The 21,317-nt window shown below is 39.1% G+C and overlaps 2 protein-coding genes across 6 annotated transcripts in view; both read right to left on the bottom strand.

Moving 5' to 3' along the window:
- The window catches only part of LOC114559231 (zinc finger protein 709-like), a 196,203-nt gene that overhangs the window by 100,073 nt on the left and 74,813 nt on the right, over positions 1-21,317 (bottom strand). The gene's annotated exons all lie outside the window — the stretch shown is intronic.
- LOC114559227 (zinc finger protein 239-like) overlaps positions 8,898-21,317 on the bottom strand; it is a 22,906-nt gene continuing 10,486 nt past the window's right edge. For 2 of the 5 annotated variants that reach the window (XM_028583787.1, XM_028583786.1), the window contains exons 2-3: positions 18,608-18,696; positions 8,899-10,602 (exon numbers count right to left, since the gene is read on the bottom strand). In XM_028583787.1, the coding sequence (XP_028439588.1) occupies positions 9,904-10,602; positions 18,608-18,625 (717 nt within the window). In that variant the 5' untranslated portion in view covers positions 18,626-18,696 and the 3' untranslated portion in view covers positions 8,899-9,903. Of the gene's footprint in view, positions 10,603-13,171; positions 13,305-18,607; positions 18,697-21,317 lie in introns of those variants that run through there. The other 3 variants (XR_003693038.1, XM_028583785.1, XR_003693037.1) reach the window with 3 other exon arrangements.

Below are 21,317 nucleotides of genomic sequence, written 5' to 3'. Positions count from 1 at the left end.
TTTTTTTATAAAATGATGAATCTTTACCCGGACAAGTGACTTTTATGCATGGACAAGTGAAACGTAAATGTAATTGTCCGAAGGACAAGTGCCTCAAAAAGTTAATGTCAAGCCCTGTATAGCGATCCTTATGTCTGTAAGACATTAGCCTGAAAGCTAACCGGCCATCCCTAGCCACACGGCGCTGAACCCAGCACCACTACCACCCTCTTGAGGCTAAATAGTTTTGTGCCGCTCACAGGAGTAGCCATTTTTGTAGTCTTTGGGCTAGACTACATCTCGTCACCCCCCACTCCTCTCTCACACACAGCACCCACACTCAGATGTGTCTCACCACATACTTCTTTGTCTCTGATTTTGGTTGTAGTTTGTAAAAGGGTATACAGGTTTGGGATTATTGATCGGCCATTGATCATTTTGAAGTTAAATAAACTCTGTTATACTTTAAATAGTAGTTGTCTGTGATTATTTTGTGTATTTGTTGTAATAATTGCTGGTTCACCCTTCCTTTTGTTCCTTCAAAGATACCAGATGGATTAACCAAGTTAATTAAGATCTGTCTTTTAAAGGGAACACCACCTATGAGACTGATTCACAGCTCAATTATTGGTCCCTGAGTTCAGGGTGGTGCCCCGTTTGATTTGTTTGTCAATTTGGTGAAGTTATTAATACACATTCATAAATTTATTAATATTGATAAAACATCTTTGATAATTTGCCAATAATTGAATCTGTACACCTACAAATTCCCAACAGTGGTGAAGTGTTCACTGAAAATGGTCACTTGAAGACACACATGAGAACTCATACTGCAGTTTGTGACAAAAGATTCAACTGGTGCACAAGACTCATAACACCTCAGTGTATAGGTCATCAATTCTCACAGCTTCATCAAAGACAAACTCAACACATGGAAACAGAAGCTGATGGAGGACTAGTCTGACAAGCCAGACCCACATCAAGATGTTGGGTCTGGGAACTTGACAGGGCTCAATCCGAGGGGCGGGATAAACGGTTGTCTTTCAAATTCCCTCTGCATGTAATAGGATAGCGCTACAACCAGGCAGAGCAATGAAGAAGGTAGCAGAGCTAGTTGATAGATTTAACTTTTGCTGTATCCGGTCGGCAAAACTCTGACCACACATCTTCCTTTATTAAGAATGATTTCAGTGCTGTTCTTTTTTTTTTTAAAGAAAAGCTTAACTCTAAGTCTTCCAGAAGACGTCCGTTCCCAGCAGCAGCAGCTATAAGCCCGCCCACCGACTCTAAACACAATGTGATTGGCCTGACTAGAGTTTGGTTTTTACAGCTCGCAAGCCAACGGAGAGTGCCTAGATCCCCCTGGCTGCAAATTGAATTTGCTGCCGCTAGGGTGCGTCTAGTTATCTAGGCTACTGGAGGACCAGAACTAGCCAGGAACTCACATCCACTTCTACAACCAGAGACTGAAGACCAGACTGGAGACTCTTCTGATCCTGAGACTGATGACAGTGCTGATTTGAAGGAGTTTCAGTCAGCAGTTGAACTGAACAGAGAAAACATCTTATAGGGGTAACATTATTTTTGGGGTTATTTTACAACTTATTGATAGGATTAAATCAGCATTGATGAGGTTAATCATGAACATACTTAACTAAGTTCCTGTGGCTTTCAAGGTTCAGTTATTCAATGGTTACGTGAGTACTTAAGTAATCAAAAGTTCTCTTTTCACAAAGCAAACATTTTGTCTGGGGTCCCACTGGGGTCAATCATAGGCCCTCTTATTTATATAAACAACCTAGTTTTCTTTTTTTTTCTTTCTTTTTGCACAGGATATGATAAGTTAGCAGCTCAGTAGTGTGTGTAAGAGCATTTCACTTGTGCGTGTGTAAGGTAATTAGGAATAATGTCCCTGATGGCGCCTCCTACTAACTTCATTATCTCATTTCCACCAGCTTGTAACATAGAAAACAAATGGATTCTGGATCTTTTTTTTTGAATAGTTTGTAGCTGACTTTACCAGCTGACTTCTCTATTGTCTGTTAAAACAGGAGACGTCTCTTACGTTATGAAACCAGCCTCTGGAGACTCGACCAGCTCAGTCGCATTATTAAATGTATTTAAATTAATGTTATGTTTATGTTGTGTTTTCAAATGATGTACTATTTCAGAGATTCTCATTTTTACTGTGATTTGTTTTCTATACAGGAGCGAGCCTGAGTTTTGAACTACCAACGACTGCTTCTTTGTGTTTTTGTGCACGACTCAAATCAAATGAATAACTTGAGAGAGAAGATGCTTGTTTTGTATGTTTGTGAGATAGATAGATAGATAGATAGATAGATAGATAGATTATACATTGCACTTAGACTAAGTTTTAGAAACAAATTTTTCTTTCTTTTGGTTCTTTGGTCAGTGTTTTTTTTTTTTTTTTTTTTTAAAGTGGTTTGATTTTGTATGATAATAATCGGTCTTCTATAAGCAAACATTAACTTCACCTATAGAAGAGACAAAAACAGTTGACATCTTACATTTACACTCCAAGATTAAACCTTGTGTCTTCAGTTTGACACTTTAAAAGTAAAAGGGAAACAAACTACCATCATCTTTAATTTGGTTCTTTGTTTTCTCAGAGCTCTGAAAATGCATTTAAATATTTGTCTTTCTTCAAACGTGTCTTTTAATCATATCTTCCTGTTTTTTTTCCTTCAAATTAGCCTAAAACACTTCCGGACTTTTATTTTGAAGCTCAGCAACTAATCTGTCCCGGAAGCTGTAGTCTTCACTGCGGCTATCTTCACACTGAACGAGATGGTGTCGAGCAGAAACGTGTGTTACTCCGGATTTTCACAGCATGTGTAACGGCTGCAGACCGGCTCCGCTGTGTGTCTGCTGCGTGCTGGTGTACTAGCATGTGAAGCCTAGACCAATGTATTGAACTATTGTTCTTCACCCTTATTTAAAACGGTTTGGGGTTAGGTATTCCAAGCTCTACAAAAACATTCATTTCATCTTGGTTACAAAAATTATTTATTTAAACATTTAAATATTGACAACTATATACATCAAGCAAAACATTAATTCAAACAACATTCTCCTATCTACAACTATATACAACAACTTAAACATTTACAACTTAAAAATTTACAACTATATACAACAACTTAAACATTTACAACTTAAACATTTACAAATATATACAACTTAAACATTTACAACTATATACAACTTAAAAATTTACAACTATATACAACTTAAACATTTACAACTATATACAACTTAGATATTTACAACTTAAACATTTACAACTATATACAACTTAAACATTTACAACTATATACAACTTAAACATTTACAACTTAAACATTTACAACTTAAACATTTACAACTATATACAACTTAAACATTTACAACTATATACAACACAACTTAAACATTTACAACTATATACAACTTAAACATTTACAACTATATACAACTTAAACATTTACAACTATATACAACAAGACCAACAACAACAAGCGGCCATCAGCTACAGCTGCCGGTGCTGCTGCTGCTTCAAGACTGCAGACAGAAGAAGAAAGTTTCGGTTAGACCAGTGGTAATCCAATCTGTCCTGTAAGATGATAATTGTATCTAACGTATCTAAAACAGTTGCAGTATATTTAATATTGTATCAAGAAGGTAAATTAAATGTACTTAATGTACTAGTAATGTACTTTATTATGGAACTGACCATAATAAAGTACATTATGTTAATTTAATGTACCTTCTTGACTGTGTATGGGTGTTTACCAATGGTGTAATTTGTGGAATTAATGAGTTTTTTGCTTGGTTGGTTCTGACGTTAGGATATCTACAGTATATCTATGACCAAAAGAGAGCGGCTTGAACTCCACTGAAAGTGGATGGGTTGTATCCATGCAAACCTTGTCTGCCTTCTGTGCCAATCTGGTCAGATATAGTTGGTACAGGTCTACCTGTTGCTTACCAAGGATTTTTCCACAGGATTTAACAATCTTCCCCAATTTGTTCCTATGGGTAATTTTTGAATGTCCATACCAGCATACAATACAGTAGGAGAGAATGCTCTCAATGAAGGACTTGTAAAAAAGAGTCAACATTTTGTTGTCAACATAAAAATAATTAAAGAGCTCTGAGCTGTTCCCTGCTGAACTGAGCATGTGTAAAGAAAGAGAAGGTGCTGTGCTGCCACCTGCTGGCTGTCTGACTCAACTGATATGATGCTCTCATCCAGAGAGAGTTCTGCAATGTTCATCTTATTGAAAAAGATAAGAAGAATATGTGTCTCATTTGAATGTATACATTAGTGATGGAATGTGCAGTTATTGTCCAGGGGTATAAAAACTATTTAAACAGTTTAAATACAAAAATATGTGTAATAGTGAAGATAGTAAGGATGGGGGGGCTTGGCTGTGTCCCGTGGCTTCAGATGGAGGTAGAACTAACAGACTTGTTGCTGCCCTTCAGCTGTCACAGTTGGCTTTGACTTCATGTATTAACTTCTAGCTGTGTTCTCATCAACGTCACCATCTGCTAGAAGAATTTGGATGTATCCATGGAAGTGGATGTACCATCTGATGCCTTGTATGTTATGAAAAGTTGCTGGTGGCTCTTTGTAGCTGCATGAGGCTGATTCGTCTATTTCCCTTCCCCGAAAGGAAAAGCTTATAACAGAAGAACTGTGAGGCCAAAATGCATGTATGAGACTTCATGTGAAACCTAAATTCTTTTAGTTTCTGAAAATGTGCTTGATTAGCATGTGATGAAAACACAACATACACTACAGCAGTTCAAACATGGTTCAAAATAGTCATTTTGGTAGAAAACCAAAATGACTAAAACATACTTTGTGCCACACTATGCAGAACACAACACAACACATACCTTCTAGACCAGTGTTTCTCAAATGGGGTTACGTGTACACCTTGAGGTACTTTGGAGGACTGCAGGGGGTACGTGAGCGTTTTTTGTCATTATTTTCGACCAGTTCTTGCCTTCCTTCCTTCCTTTTTTTTCTACAGTCTTCTTTTTTTTCTCCAAGTTTGTCGAAGTTTTTGTTGCTCTTTTCAAAAAACAATTCTTCCTTTTTCAAGCTTTTCGTCACTTTTTTCGAAGTTTGTCTTCTTTCTTGCTACTGTATTTTTTTTACAAGTCTGTCGCTGTTTTTGACAACATTTTCCACCTATTTTTCCTTACTTCCTTCTTTTTTTAGTTAAACATTTTTTTTAAGTTTTTGTTGTCTTTTTTCATTAGCATTTACATTTTTTTCAGTTACATGGCTGTTGTTTGGTAAATCTATTACTGGTCAGGGGGTACTTGGCTTAAAAACACAATTCAAATGGGGTACATTATTGAAAAAAGTTTGAGAACCAATGTTGTCATTGAAACACTGTTGAACATATTTTTTTGCATAAATCACATGCGCCTGCTGGGTCTGGGAGGCGGGACTTAGCTCTGTTGCGCATTCATATGGACTGGCTCCCATTGGATGTTCCTATCATGCTATATACCATTGGAAAGGGAATGTGATTGGCTCCAACTGCCATGATTGATGTGTTGATAACCAATGACAGCTTGTTCTAAGATGGTTGCTCAGAAAGATGACGCAGTGTGTTGACCAAGCCCCCAGGAACAGCGCCATGTCTTAAAACAACCATGGGCTTAGTGGCCAACGGTGGTACTGCACACCTCTGGCCCAGAAAGACTTTTCCCATAGACTTTGCATGGCGAAAGAAACTTCTATATTTCAACAGATCATTTTGTTTCAACTTACCAGCCTGAACACTTAAAGGGTCCTTGTTTAAAACGTCACGTTTTTAACATTTTTAACATTCACTAGTAGCTGAAAATATTAGGTTTGTTTGAGATGAGCTAGGTCTGCACGGAATGCACAGCCCAATGCATGCCGGTTAGATTTGTGTCCGACTTGATCCCGACTTGCTCTGACGTCATGCACACGTGGGCAACGATAACCTCCCGAGACCAAGGCGACTGCAGTTCTGAGACGCAGGCAGAGCAGTTGCTTTTCACTGACTGCAAGACCCCAGGACCTAGGGCATGCTGGGAAACGCCTGGTTCTGAGCTGATTGGTTCAGAATTGACTCAACATGCTGACATTTTATATAAACTTTTTATTGATTTTGAATTGGAGGGATTTAAATTGCTAATTGTCTGATTTAAAGTCTTATTGTGTACAGAACACATGTTGTGAGGCTGATAGTGACGTTTAGAAGTCAGAGACTAAATCTGTTCAGATTACAGATCATCTACAGTCTGTTATTAATTAAAATCAGCAACAGATCACATATAGAGCATTTTGAGAGCTACTCTGTCATAATAAAACCAACTGGAGACTGTGTACAAGCTGATATATGGGTCTGATAACATTTTATTAAATCAGAATCGGACCTGACAGGATGTGAGTGTTTCTGTGACTTCGTGTTTAGCCTGAAGGCTGCTGGAATCGGCGGGAAACTGTCCGACTTGACAGCGGATTTCTTTTCTCCGCCCCAGGCTGCTGCCGCCTGCTCTCGAACAGGCCTAATGTCTCTAAAACCTGAATAATACCAGAATATCACACACGCATTCATCAAAAAAAAAGCATCATTATGAATATCCAGCCAGAATATGCTGTTTACATGACTTGTATCAAACATAAAATAATAGTGGAATATTGGTGTGAATGTGAGTCTGAAAGATATTTCAGGTTCATTTTTTACCAAAAACACGTTCAAACGTTTGTCAGTAAAAGTCTTAAAGCACAGTGAGAAAAAATATCTTGTGACTGAGATTTTATTGGTAAAGTATTATTTACAGAAATGTAGCTTTGATCAATGTAAAGTGTTGACATATACATGTATATTTCATAATTCTATAAACCACAAGTCAACAACATGTCAGTTCATCTGGTTAATCCCAGAAGAACAGGAAATGTCTTATTTTATGTATGATGATCACATCTTCTGTTGGTTTCTCGCCCACCTGTCTTCTGATTGGCTGATCCTGTGGAGAGGGTGGAGCCAGAAGGCTGGAGGAGATGAATCACATTCAAGAAAAGCTCAAAACAAGTTCTGCTGCTTCTTTTTCCATGAAATAAAGTCAGAATATTTAAAGGTTCCATGGCATGAAAATGTCACTTTATGAGGTTTTTTAACATTAATATGAGTTCCCCCAGCCTGCCTATGGTCCCCCCAGTGGCTAGAAATGATGATAGGTGTAAACCGAGCCCTGGGTATCCTGCTCTGCCTTTGAGAAAATGAAAGCTCAGATGGGACCATCTGGAATCTTATGAGGTCATAAGGATGTTGTTGGATGTACAGACAAGTATCTGGGTATTACTTTGATACTACTCTGATTTCTAACTCACCTGTCTCTCTCGCCCTCGTCCACAGAAGACGGTGGTCAGTCCGTTGTGACACGTCGGAGGCTGCGTGTCTTCGACAGCAGCTCACACACACACACACACAAGCACAGGTGTATTCAAAACCATTACTGATGGCTGTATTCCACTTAGGAGAGGTCCTGGTATTAAACCATTACTGATGGCTGTATTCCACTTAGGAGAGGTCCTGGTATTAAACCATTAATGATGGCTGCATTCCACTTAGGAGAGGTCCTGGTATTAAACCATTACTGATGGCTGCATTCCACTTAGGAGAGGTCCTGGTATTAAACCATTACTGATGGCTGCATTCCACTTAGGAGAGGTCCTGGTATTAAACCATTACTGATGGCTGCATTCCACTTAGGAGAGGTCCTGGTATTAAACCATTACTGATGGATGCATTCCACTTAGGAGAGGTCCTGGTATTGTGCATGCTGACTCACTGAAATATCTTACTGGAACACTTGATGGAATTGAGCCATCGTTAAGGTTATCATTGTCAGCTGTGCTTTTCCTACTATGACAAGTCAACATGTCTGCTGTGAAAAAGGTCCATGGTGGGTTGTCTTTTCTCTCTTTGTTTCTTCATGTCTTTAAGCTTTTTGAGTGTTATTTATTTACTGTGGTAAGAGATCGCTGGTGTAACAAGCTCGCTGACCACGCTCTCACTCACATACACCGGGCATTTAGCTAGCAGGTAGAGGGGAGTTGCAGGCAAAAAAACAGTGACTTTGCGCGGGTATGGAGTGCCGTGGGCTGCCAGGCGTGACGGAGCTCCAAGTACCTCATAGCAGGCCGGGGTCTGTGAAGGAAGGCAGGCCGGGCGGCGAGGCAGCAACACAGGCAGCACCGGTCGCTGAACTCCGACACACAAATTACCAAATTTGCAATTAGCCATACATTTTCGTAAAACGGCCCATATTTGAGCTTTATATAGTTGATTTCTCGCTAAAAAAAGTCTCAGAAGTGATTTTAATAACGAAATAGCCCGATAAACAATGTATAACTTTGCAGTGTCTGAAATGAGACCTGCTGTCGAGTCTCCCATGTGTTTCTATGTAGTTTGCTCAAACCAATCAACACGTAGCTCATTCTGAATATTCATGAGAAAAGAAAAGCTCTTTTCCAAATAGAGCCATATTCACAGGGTAGTTAAGGGCCTAATAAAATAGCATTTGGGCAATTTTCAGCCCAACCAATGTTACATACCCTATTAGGAGACCTTAAGGAACAGTGTAAAATACCCTATATAATCATTCTATCACCTCTTTAAGCTTTAGCAATTTCACTTTTCAGCATTCAAAAGCATTTTCTGAAGGAAATGTCTTTCTACTTACTTCTCAAAAGACAGTTTTTCCCTTGCTGCCCAATAAAAACCATGTCTCTCCAGATGTGTGTTGATGTTGAATGTTTGTGATAAACTGAAGGATGATATGGAGTCATAAGAGTGTCATAAAAAAGAAAACGCCTGTATAAAAGTGAAAAACCTTAATGTGAAAGTTCAATTCTATTCAGTTTATTTAAGAGGACAGAGCAAATTAATAAAACAAATGATTATACATGGGTTAAAAATGCCAGAATTAGCCAAATGCTCGCAAACTTCCCCCCGAATACAACCACCTGTTCTCATGTGTCTAATCCACTGAAGAAGCCTGTGGGATACCATAGATATATGTATATATACGTAGATACCACATTGGCTGCTTCCTAACGAACATTATGTTCATCCTAATGCATGTGTGTCTACGGAGGCTGGAAGTCTATCTGCAATTAAAGAAACTGTTCAGTAACACACAAAACGAACATCATTTTCAGCATCTTACTGAGGTATTACTAATTACTGAAATAAATACTTTACCTGACACAAGCTAGCATTAGCTTAACTCAGTATCAGGACAGTCAGGACAGTCAACGCTTTCGTAATAGTATCATATTGTAACACATTTTTCATCTGTGAAATGTAATTCCATGTTGCTTTGTTTAACATTTCTTTTACATGAACATCCAAAAGCAGTACAACAATCTAAGTCTTTAAGATCAGTTGTTCGTCCCAAGATGGCGGCAGCACAGACACAGTTTAAACACATCGCTTTTTAAGCAGCAGCAGCAGCCATGTTCTGATTAAAACTTCCCAGTTATGAAGATTTGCTTCTTTTCTTCGTCTTAACGGACAATAGACTAAATACTTCTCCAATTTGACATTACCTTAGTAAACAGTGATGAGATTTTTTCAATTAAGAACAAATACTCAGCATTAGTTAAATAGCGCTAGCAGTTGAACCCTGAACTCAAATTATTTTATTACAGGAATAACCGCTAATTTTGAGTGAAATTAATCCCTTCAAAAGGGAGGGAGTGTTTTATGTGGTCGTAGCCAGGATAACATACATGCTGTTCAGAAGATAAAGATACTGCTGGTCAGCCTTCAATGAGGAGAGAAGATCAGAATATAACAACACAGCTATCAGGGCATGAGGAGGAGGAGGAGGAAACAGCTTGGCTCTGAAACATGTTCACTACGAGGCAGTGTGAACGCGCTGGTGTCTTTTAAGGTTACTACTCTGAGAAAAAGTTTTCCCACATTGTTCACACCAGTACGGCTTCTCTCCAGTGTGAATGCGCTGGTGTTTTTTAAGGTCACTACTCTCAGAAAAAGTTTTCCCACATTGTTCACACCAGTACGGCTTCTCTCCAGTGTGAACACGTCGGTGGCTTTCTAGGCTACCACTCCTAGAAAAGGATTCACTACATAAATCACAGCTGTAAGGTTTATCTCCAGTGTGAATGCGTTGATGGCTTTTTAGGTGTCCCTGTTGTGTGAAAGCTGCCCCACATTGATCACAGCTGTATGGCTTTTCTTCAGTGTGAACACGTCGGTGGTTTTTTAGGGTACTTTGTAGTGTGAAAGCTGCCCCACATTGATCACAGCTGTAAGGCTTTTCTCCAGTGTGAATGCGTTGATGGCTTTTTAGGTGTCCCTGTTGTGTGAAAGCCGCCCCACACTGATCACAGCTGTACGGCTTTTCTTCAGTGTGAACACGTCGGTGGTTTTTTAGGGTACTCTGTAGCGTGAAAGCTGCCCCACATTGATCACAGCTGTGTAGATTCTGTCCAGTGTGAACTCTCTGATGAATCTTTAAATATCCAGATGATGTGAAGGATTTGTCACAGTGTTGACAGTGGTGACATTTGGGTCCCTCTCCTCCTATCTGTTTCTATAGCAATAGACAAACAGAGAGAGAGAGAGTTAGTGAACAACCTTCATTAAACCCTGGACTTGCTCTCACTCACAACTTTAACTCTTTATACAATAATTTATGACAAAATGAAGGAAAATATGTGCGTGTTGCAGACATGTTATTATGGAAGCAAATGTACTTTTCATAAGTTCCAAAATATTTTACCTTTTTCAGGTAAGTTGTAATGAAACAACTATAATACTGTAATGAAACAGCGAGAGAAAATTTGGCAGATGATCGCGGACCGCCTGAATGCATAAGTGGCCTAAAAATATACATTTACTGACCACTGCTCTGAACTGAAACCATCATAATCATACCATTGAAGGAGATAGGCTACTAATCATTTGCACAAATTAACAGTTGTAGCCTACTCTTTGCCCTAAAAGTAAGAAGATAATGTTAGAAAGACACCGAAGAACTTGGACTCTAAAATCTAGAAACTATAAAGATAATTAAGTGATAAATTCAATGTCCACTGTAAACATGACTGTAACAGTGTATTCATCAGTTAAAAAATATATTATTATTATAATAATATATAATAATAATAATAATAATAATAATAATAATAATATATACAAAAACCATTGAGGTGTCCTCTCACTGTTGTTTCATGAATGTACAGTAGCCTACACTATATAGTTACTGGTCCAGTGAACTAAGACTATAACTAAGGAGGATTGTACAATTAGGATATGTTTTATAATTGTAAAATCCTCTCAAATAATTGTGTGCCAAGAATGCCAAATACAATGCACATGGAAAAGTAATATACTGTACATGATCCTTTGTCAAAGAATACAAAAAGAAATAAATCATCTAAAAAGATGTATTGTCTCTGATCAGTCTGCCGTTGTTAGAAACATTATAGAAACACGTGTATAGGACTTTATATATTATCCTTCATCACTGGCTTCATTTAAAAACACATTTAAAACTTCATCAGCCTTTTCTAATTATCTGAACTGTCATACTATATTCACCAAACTTCTAACAACAACATGAACAGCAGTTTATTAGTCTTCAATGTTACATGAATATTTATTTAAATAATAGTCACCATGTTAACATAACAGGATTTAACTGAACAGCAATATGTACCTGTAGTATTTTAATGCAGGCTAATAATAATAATAATAATAATAATAATAATAATGTAAAAGCACTGCTGAGTGAACAGAAAAGGCTCCAGGATTAATAATTCCTGGCTGTCAGCTTGGTCAGGAGCAGGCTAACTGCTGTGACTGATCAGTATTTTGAAGAAGACATGAACATCATTAATAAATGAGAAATCATGATGATTCAAATACCTTAATTGATGCATTAACGTATCGTTCCTGCATTAAGTCATGCATGAGATACTAGTAATCCTTGTACATTACTAATAGTTAATCAAGTACTAGGCTACATTAATTAATTCATGCTTTTAATGTCCCCTTATTATAAAGTCCTACCAGTCATTGGCTTTAGCATAAAACAAGCTGTTCTTTAATGTTGTGAACTGTCTTTTTGTGCTTTTTTTTAAGTATTGGTTTTAAAAGTATTGCTTTAGCACCGGTATCTGAAAAAACCCAAATGATACCCAACGCTAGTCGTGGCTAGAGAGTTGAACATACCCGCCACTGAGTTTAAAGCCAGCTCGGCGGGTGCAGACGAATGTTGTGGCGTAATGAATTGTGTTTACGGAGGACAACCCTTCCAGATATTTCTCTCCACAAGACTAAAGGTATTTTAGGATGTGAACTGAGTTACCACCATAGAATGTTAAAGGCCGTTTTATGCTTCTGTGTCAAATCGAAGGTGTACCCCCGCAGACCCCTCTGCGTCCACACTGGACCCTACATCGTAGCCTGACATACACCTGTCGAAAAATGTAACTACAGCCACTTACGTAGGCTACGGCGAAAGCTCTGCGTGGAGCCTTCGCAGAAGCATAAAACGGCCTCATGTCTTAAAGGGGTGATAGAAAGCAAAACCGATTTTACCTTGTCATTAGGGTTGGGCGATGTCCCCTAAATTGGCAGTTGACGATGTTTACAGTAAAACATCGTGATGGAACATGATATAGTTGTCGGGGCCGGGGGGTTGCTCATATCTCTTTACATAAATATTTTTTTCTACTATGGGCCAACAGTTAACATAGAAACGATTAGACATACATGTAAATGCCCTCTGTAAATGGTGCCCTGCTGGTAGGTTTTACAACTTGACCTACTTTCACTTAAGTACGGTGCAGTAAAGTCAATCTGATGTCCGTGATCTGCGTAACGACAGTACAGTGGGACGTTTGCCTTCAACAGAGCGACAGTAATAACATAACATACCATCATAACTGACTTTAAACTACATTCTCGGTTATGTTTGCACTGAATAACGCATTCAATAAACAGAAACAAAACTCTTGCAGCGCACACGAACAGATGGGCAATATTAGCTCACACAAAATAGCACCCTCGTGAATTAGCCTACTGTTGCTAACGTACATTCATAAATCCTGCATGACATCGTCCCGTACCTACAGGACCTCAGACTTACTTATTGATGCACGCACAGAGTAGTGTCCACAAACTTAGTCCAATGAGGGGAGGAAGGAAAGTGTGATAGCGTTCCACTTTTAACGCTTTTTTCTGTCACTCGAGACCGCTGTGTCCAACGTTACTAGAAGGTAGAGCGAGCTACAACCGAAAGAGAGAGAGAGAGAGAGAATGTATCACTACAGCCAATCAGCAGTCTGCTCAAAGCGATGGTCTTTTTTACAAATAGGTTGCACGTAAAGGGGGAAAAAGTAGCTTCCACTTAAGGAGCCCTAGGTCTTGTCTTTGTGTCTTTGCTAGTTTACATCAGCTAGGGTGGCATCCATCGTGATGTCGGCCAGCCATCACCTACTTGTCATAGTTGAATAATTACAGTTTAGTGGGTAACTAAGACATACATAAAACCTCTAAATCCAGGGCTCGACATTAAGGCTTGTCCGCTTGTCCGGGACAAGTGGATTTTGTGTAGGGCAAGTGGAAGAGAAATTTACTTGTCCCACTGGACAAGTTAAAACTCAAACAAACTCAAATGCCATTTTAGTTCACGTCATGTGCCACTCATTACGTCTATGTTACCGATTTGAAACCATAATTTCTTTCCCCCGCAATCCCGGTCAGCGGACCGCTAACGTTAGACCCAGCCCACTGTTCAGCTCGTTCTCTGGAAGCAATGCAGCATGAAAGCACGGTGAACCTGCCGGTGTTAGTTAGCTAACGTTAGCTTGCTAACTCCGCCTTAACGTTACCTCCTCGTCACATCGTTGACAGAAAAGGAAAGACCCGGTGCTAATATGGCACCGGTGCCTTAACCACCGTTATCTACCGGACTGAATTGCAACGCGGTGCCACTGAAATGCCTGCGCTTCTCTCGGATGCTCCGAAAACGGACGTTAGAGGCAACCTAAACATCGCCGCATGTTACGCTAGTTAACACTATACTCAACAGCAAGTAATGTTAGCCTATCGTTAGCTAGCAGCTGGAGTAAACAGTTAAAATGCTGAAAGCTAAACTGTGTTAAAGTGTGTCTGTATTTCACTGGAGAGGAACATATGACAGTGTGCTGCTGCTGTTGTCGGAAAAACACAGATGTTGCGTTCACTTGAAATTCGCCCCGCCAGCGTTGTGCTGCTTCAAAGTTGTTGTAAAATACCCTTTTCCTATCCAGTGTTTGTTTTTGTCGTTTAACAGGAACTTACTGGTGAAATAAGTTATTGTTATAAGTTATTGTTGTTACATTTTTAATAAATCATTTAATTTTGCCTTAGCAATAAACAATCCGTTCTATAATGTCGTTTTTTTTGCTCCTTTTTAAAAAAATAAATAAAAATATGCAGATTAAATATCCGGTAATATTCAACTGTAAAATAGCTACACCTTTTTAAAAGGATCCTTTTGGTAAATCAGCCTCTGCCGGGTAGAAATTTGTGAAATTGTATAAAAAAAGTTAACACCAACATTTAGTGGCAAAATTCATTGTTAGGTCTACAAAATTATTTTAGATATATAGAAGTTCAAGTCACCACTACCTCTGGTCAAAATATTGATTTAGTATCTCAGAATATAAACTAAGAATCTCAAAGTAAGGAGAAAATGTCAAATATTGACTTAGAATCTCAATATATTGGCTTAGTATCTCAATATATTAATTTATCTCAAAATATTGACTTAGTATCTCAATATTGACTTAATATCTCACTATATTGTTAAGTATCTCAATATATTGATTTATCTCAAAATATTGACCTAGTATCTAAATATATTTACTTATCTCAAAATATTGACTTAGTATCTGAATATATTGCTTAATATCTCACTATACTGGTTCAGTATCTCAATATATTGATTTAACTCAAAATATTGACTTAGTAGGCCTATCTCAATATATTGACTTAGTAACTCAGAATATTGACAAAGAATCTCAAACCAATAAGAACATTTAAAATATTGACTTACAATCTCAATATATTGACTCAATATCTCAAAGTATCGACTTAGTATCTCAATATATTGACTACGTAACTTAGAATATTGACTAGGAATCTGAAAGTAAAGTCAAACTTTAAAATACTGACTTAGAATCTCAATATATTAACTTCTGCACACCGGCGTGCAACATATTACTTTGTATTATGGAGTCTGGAGATCCTTTTTTCTTGTTGAAGGGGAAATCTATTGTTGGGGCACGTTTGTTTCTACTGTTTCAACTGAATTGTATTAATGTTGATAGTGTTTGGATGCTTTCAACGGTTTGTTCAAATTCTACATGAGCTAAACACAATTTTTTTTTATAAAATGATGAATCTTTACCCGGACAAGTGACTTTTATGCATGGACAAGTGAAAGGAAATTGTACTTGTCCGAAGGACAAGTGCCTCAAAAAGTTAATGTCAAGCCCTGAAATCCCATTGACACCTCTTTTCTCTGCAAATCTCACAATTTGAAACTGCTGCTGAAAACGGGCAAATCTCAACCTCATTTGGCTCTAGTCTCTCTCTTTGTCACGCCCCAACATTTGCATAGGCTACACCACTGACCTGAGATCAGTTAGTCTTCTGACTCTAGGTCGAGCAGATCTCAGAAATTGTATACATTGTTCATATGCTATTTTACCCTTCAATTCACTTCTGAGACTTTTTTTATGCGAGAAATCAACAATGTAGAGGTCAAATATGGGCCATTATACAAAAATGTACGTTTAATTGCAAATTTTGTCCGACTGTGTGTCGGAGTTCAGCGCCAGTGCTACCTGTGTAGCTGCCTCGCTGCCTGGCCTGCCTTCCTTCACAGACCCCGGCCTGCTGTGCGCTCGATTGAGCTCCAGCAAGGCTGGCAGCCCACGGCACTTCATACCCGCGCAAAGTCACCGCTTTGTGGGCTAATGGACTACTAAACGCCGCTGTCCTGACAGAGCTCCAAGGCCTGCAGTTCCCCTCTTCCTAATGCCCGGTGTGTGTGAGTGAGTGCGCGGTCAGCGAGCTGGTTACGTCAGCAATCTCTTTTTTTTTCTTCTCAATTATAAATGTGTTGAGTTATTTAAACAAACGATTGGGGAAATAAATGCTGCTTGTCCGCGAGTCTCATTGATAGAGCCTGCGGCTGGATGTAGCTCTATCAATGAGAGCTAGCTAGCCTCCTCTTAGAATTCCTCTGAAATTCACAAATATTCATTAACTTGAAATCGGACACAGTTGTTAGCTTTATAAGACATTTAGGTATTTGTTGTATAGCTAAGTGGCGGGACATGTGTGTAACATGTGGTAAGAGATTGCTGGTGTAACAAGCTCGCTGACCACACTCTCACTCTCACACACGGGCCATTTAGCTAGCAGGAAGAGGGGAGTTACAGGCACTGGAGCTCTGTCAGTGTAGCAGCGTTCGGAAGTCCATGCTGTGGGCTGCCAGCCGTGACGGAGCTCCAAGTACCTCATAGAAGGCCGGGGTCTGTGAAGGAAGGCAGGCCGTAGGGCTGTAGCTATCGATTATTTTAGTAATCGAATATTGTACCGATTATTTCATCGATTAATCGGATAAGAAATACTTAGTAAGAAATACTTAGTAAACAGCAATAGCAAATATTTATTATTGCTGTTTACTAAAAAAAAGGAAACCTGTCACTTATATATATATATATATATATATATATATATATATATATATATGACAGGTTTTTTTTATTTATATATATATATATATATATATATATATATATATATATATATATATATATATATATATATATATATATATATATATATATATATACACAAAAGACAGGTTTCCTTTTTTAGAAAAAGCAAAAGTTTTTATTGCCAAATTCCAAGACCCTTAAAAAAAAAAATACATTACAATAGTACATTTTTGGTGGCCCAAATGTAAATCTTTTTCACCCCCTTCCCCTTCTTGCCTCTGGCTCTTTGCACTGGATATACAAAAGAGCTGTTCACTGACCAGAGGGTAAATGTGACTGTACGAAGCTTACAGCAGGGCTATTCAACTACTCTGTTCTGGGGGACACATTTTCAGAAGCCTAATACACAGAGAGGAGCATAGATATATCTATGGTGAGGAGAAAGAATAAAGAATGCATAATGCGGTCATTCACGTGCATATTAAGTAGCTATGCTGGGGGGAGGAGCCGGTTTGTTTTTTGGCAGCAGCTAAGTTTCCAAAGATTAGAAGCAAACTAATAAACAGTTAGACTACAAACCGACAGCTTTCGTTTTAGCTTATTGGTAACACATCGTTATTAGCAGAGTAGCATGTTGTAGGCTAGTTGTGTAAACAGCACGGTGGACGAGAGCAGCAGACGTTAGCTACCTTGTGTCGGGTTGGCTCCGTGGAGTCTTGTTTGTGTCCGCAGAAGCGCAAACCTCTTGTGCGCTAGTAATAATCCTCCGTGCGGAAACACAGTGAGCCGTACAACCTTAATTACACTGATTTAACGAAGCTTCGAGGCAAAGAATTTTGTTCGAGTTATTCGAGGAATCGTTTCAGCCCTAGCAGGCTGGGCGGCGAGGCAGCACCGGCGGCTGGCCTCCGACACACAGTCTTACCAAATTTGCAATTAGCCATCAATTTTCATAAAATGGCCCATATTTGAGCTTTATATAGTTGATTTCTCACTTAAAAAAGTCTCAGAAGTGAATTTAATAACGAAATAGCCCACAAACAATGTATAACTTTGCAGTGTCTGAAATATGAGACCTGCTGTCGAGTCTCCCATGTGTGTCTATGTAGTTTGCTCAAACCAATCAGCACGTAGCTCATTCTGAATATTCATGAGCATACCATATTTGGAAGAAAAGCTCTTGTTCCAAATAGAGCCATATTCACAGGGTAGTTAAGGGCCTACTAAAATAGCATTCGGGCAATTTTCAGCCCAACCATTAGGAGACCTTAAGGAACAGTGTAAAATACCCTATATAACCATTCAATCAGAATCAGAATCAGAAAAGCTTTATTGCCAAGTACGTTTACACACACAAGGAATGTGTCTTGGTATCGTAGGTACATGTCACATTAAAGCAACATGCACAGACACACCGAGTCGCCATATACGGCGCCATCTCAACTCTCTCCTAACTCTCGCAGGAACAGATACAGCATGACATGAAGGAGAGGAGAGGGAAATAAAAAAGCGACTCTCAGACTATCCTCATAAAGATAAGAACAGTGTGGGAACAGGAAAAAACACCTCAGCACGTAAGCACACAAATAGTACATTTGCACTGCTGCACATAACATAACATAACATAAATGTACAGCTGCACATTTAGCGGTGAAGGCGAGGGACTGGGGGTATAGGGTGGGGGGTTCTGCCTTCTGAGAAACGCACAGCCCGGCAGCCCACTAGTGTCTCAGTCCGCAGAATGTTATAGCGATAACACAGCACGTTGCCGTGGTGACAACCCTGAACAAATGCTTTGAGTCAAAGTGATTTCACCTTTTGTGGAGAACTCATTCTTGTTCTTCAGTGGGAAGTAATTCCAGACGGATGTCCTGAAGTCAGAAGTGTGTCTTACCACAGACGAGCTGTGAAGTCAACAAACCGAGACACACCATGAGACAGGAGACACTCCACACTATAACATCACTATAATCATATACTATCTGCTGATCAACAAACAGAGACACACCATGAGACAGGAGACACTCCACACTATAACATCACATCATAGATAGATAGATAGATAGATAGATAGATTTGGGGTGGAACGGTACACGGTTCGGTTCATACCTCGGTTCAGAGATCACGGTTCGGTACAAAGGAGGGAACAGCAAAACAAAAGTGCAGAAGGGGATTTTTTTTTTTTTTATTGTGCATGTCTCAGTCTGTACCACCTAGTGTCATACAGTCTCTCCGCTGAGCTAGCTGCATCAGCCAGAAGTGTGTAAAGTAAGATGTAAACCGTAAACAATTAGTACCTCACATCATCTCCAGACTCCATCTGGAACTTGTTAACAAAATAAGACAATCAGTTATAAAACTGAAAATACAGCATCTCTGTTCTCTGCAAAGACAAACTAAATTACCTGATTAATGCAACGTTATCACGACGTCTCCCGGCCATTTTTCACCACAGAAAGCTGCTACCAGCCAGGCTAATGCTAATATACAGTAGTTAGCCTGAAGAAACACGGCGTCTGTCCCAATTAACGTTGCGGTTTGGAGCCGCGATGCTGGAAATGTAACACTAATCTACAACAGCAGTCTTATCCACCACTCTCTCGTCTGTACTACTGGAACTGACTAGGAAACCAACGTTTTACGAGAGGCCGGCGGATCCTAACTTGCGGGTCACCACCACTCGTGCTATCTCTGACTCAAACTGCATACAGGTGGAGCTCGGCTACATAGGCGGCGCCAATCAGAGCTAAGGCGGGGCTACAGATTAGGTGTCCCTGAAGTAGTGGTAACAATGCTTTTTGGCAATAAATCATATACCGTCAGAAAGCCTGTTTAGTTCCCTTTCAAATGGTGCCCCATTTGTAAGGAACATGCATTTGTGGGATGAGCAGCAGAGCGCAGTATGTGGGTTGCGCCCATGAAAGATTTGCCAAATCGTCTGTGACAATGCCAAACAGCTTTTCTTTGCTGTTGCTATTGACTCTTGTTTTGAGCTTCTGGTACCCCCAGGTGCTGACAATCAGGTGCCTGATTCTGCAACCAGTGGCCATCCCATATCTCCACAGTCTGGAACCAAACTCTATCCTCCAAGATGACAATGCTCGTCCCCACAGAGTGGGGTTTATCAGAGACTACCTCCAGAATGTGGGAATGGAGAAGATGGAATGGCCTGCCAGCAGTCCTGACCTCAACCCCATTGAACACTTGTGGGATCAGCTTGGGCGTGCTGTTCGTGCCAGAGTGACCAACACAACCACGTTGGCTGACTTGCAACAAATGCTGGTTGAAGAATGGGATGCCATCCCACAGCAGTGTGTGACCAGGCTGGTGACCAGCATGAGGAGGAGGTGCAAGGTTGTTGTGTGTATGGTTCTTCCACACGCTACTGAGGCTCCTGTTTGTTAAATGAATACATTGTTAAATTGCCAATATGTCTTTTTTCTTCAAACTTCAATCATCCAAACCACCAAACACCAAACGAGTCAATGGCAGAATAAGCTGTTTGGCATTGGCAGAGAAGATTTGGCAAATTTTTTATGGGCGCAACCCACATACTCAGCTCTGTTTCTCATCCCACAAATGCATGTTCCTTACAAATGGGGCACCACTTGAAAGGGAACTAAACAGGCTTTCCAACGGTATAAAATGTATTACCAAAAAGCATTGTTACCACAGAGAAATAATCTACCAAACACTAATTTCCTTACTTTTTGTTTTAACACACACACACACACACACACACACACACACACACACACACATATACATACATACATACATACATACATACATACATACATACATACATACATACATACATACATACATACATACAGGCAAAAGGTTTGGACACACCTCATTCAATGAGTTTCCATTATTTTCATGACTATTTACATTGTAGATTCTCACTGAAGGCATCAAGACTATGAATGAACACAAAAAAGTGTGAAATAATGAAAACATGTCTTATATTTTAGATTCCTCAAAGCAGCCACCCTTTGCTTTTTTGATAACTCTGCAAACCCTTGGTGTTCTCTCAATGAGCTTCATGAGGTAGTCACCTGAAATGGTTTTCACTTCACAGTAGGGCTGGGCGATATGGTTGAAAACTGTATCACGATATAATTTTTTCATATCAGTCGATATCGATAATTGATATTTTTTATGACCTATTTAAAATAAGGACCAGGAGAAAAATATATTAAATTTAAACATTTTTATTTTAAACTTAACCCTGCTCTGATTATAATCCCCTCAGTTATAAAAGCAGAAATGTCAACACAACCATGGAAAACACTCCGATAATTAAAATGTAAACAGGTCTAAAATCACAATGAACACTTACAATTATTAATTACAACAATTATCTCTTAACATTAAGGTGCAAAATTAAAGAATAAGTAAGAAATGCTTAATAAAGTGTCATAAAATAGTGCAAAGTGTTAGCTAAATATAAGAAACCTGAGAAGGAACTATTTTCTGCAAGTTTAGTGCTAGGTTGGTAACCTGGCTTCTGGACAGTGCC

Source organism: Perca flavescens, chromosome 7, assembly GCF_004354835.1.
Source record: "Perca flavescens isolate YP-PL-M2 chromosome 7, PFLA_1.0, whole genome shotgun sequence".
Lineage (NCBI taxonomy): Eukaryota > Metazoa > Chordata > Actinopteri > Perciformes > Percidae > Perca > Perca flavescens.
Note: the sequence above shows the minus strand (reverse complement) of the source record. Positions and strands in the feature narration are given on the sequence as shown.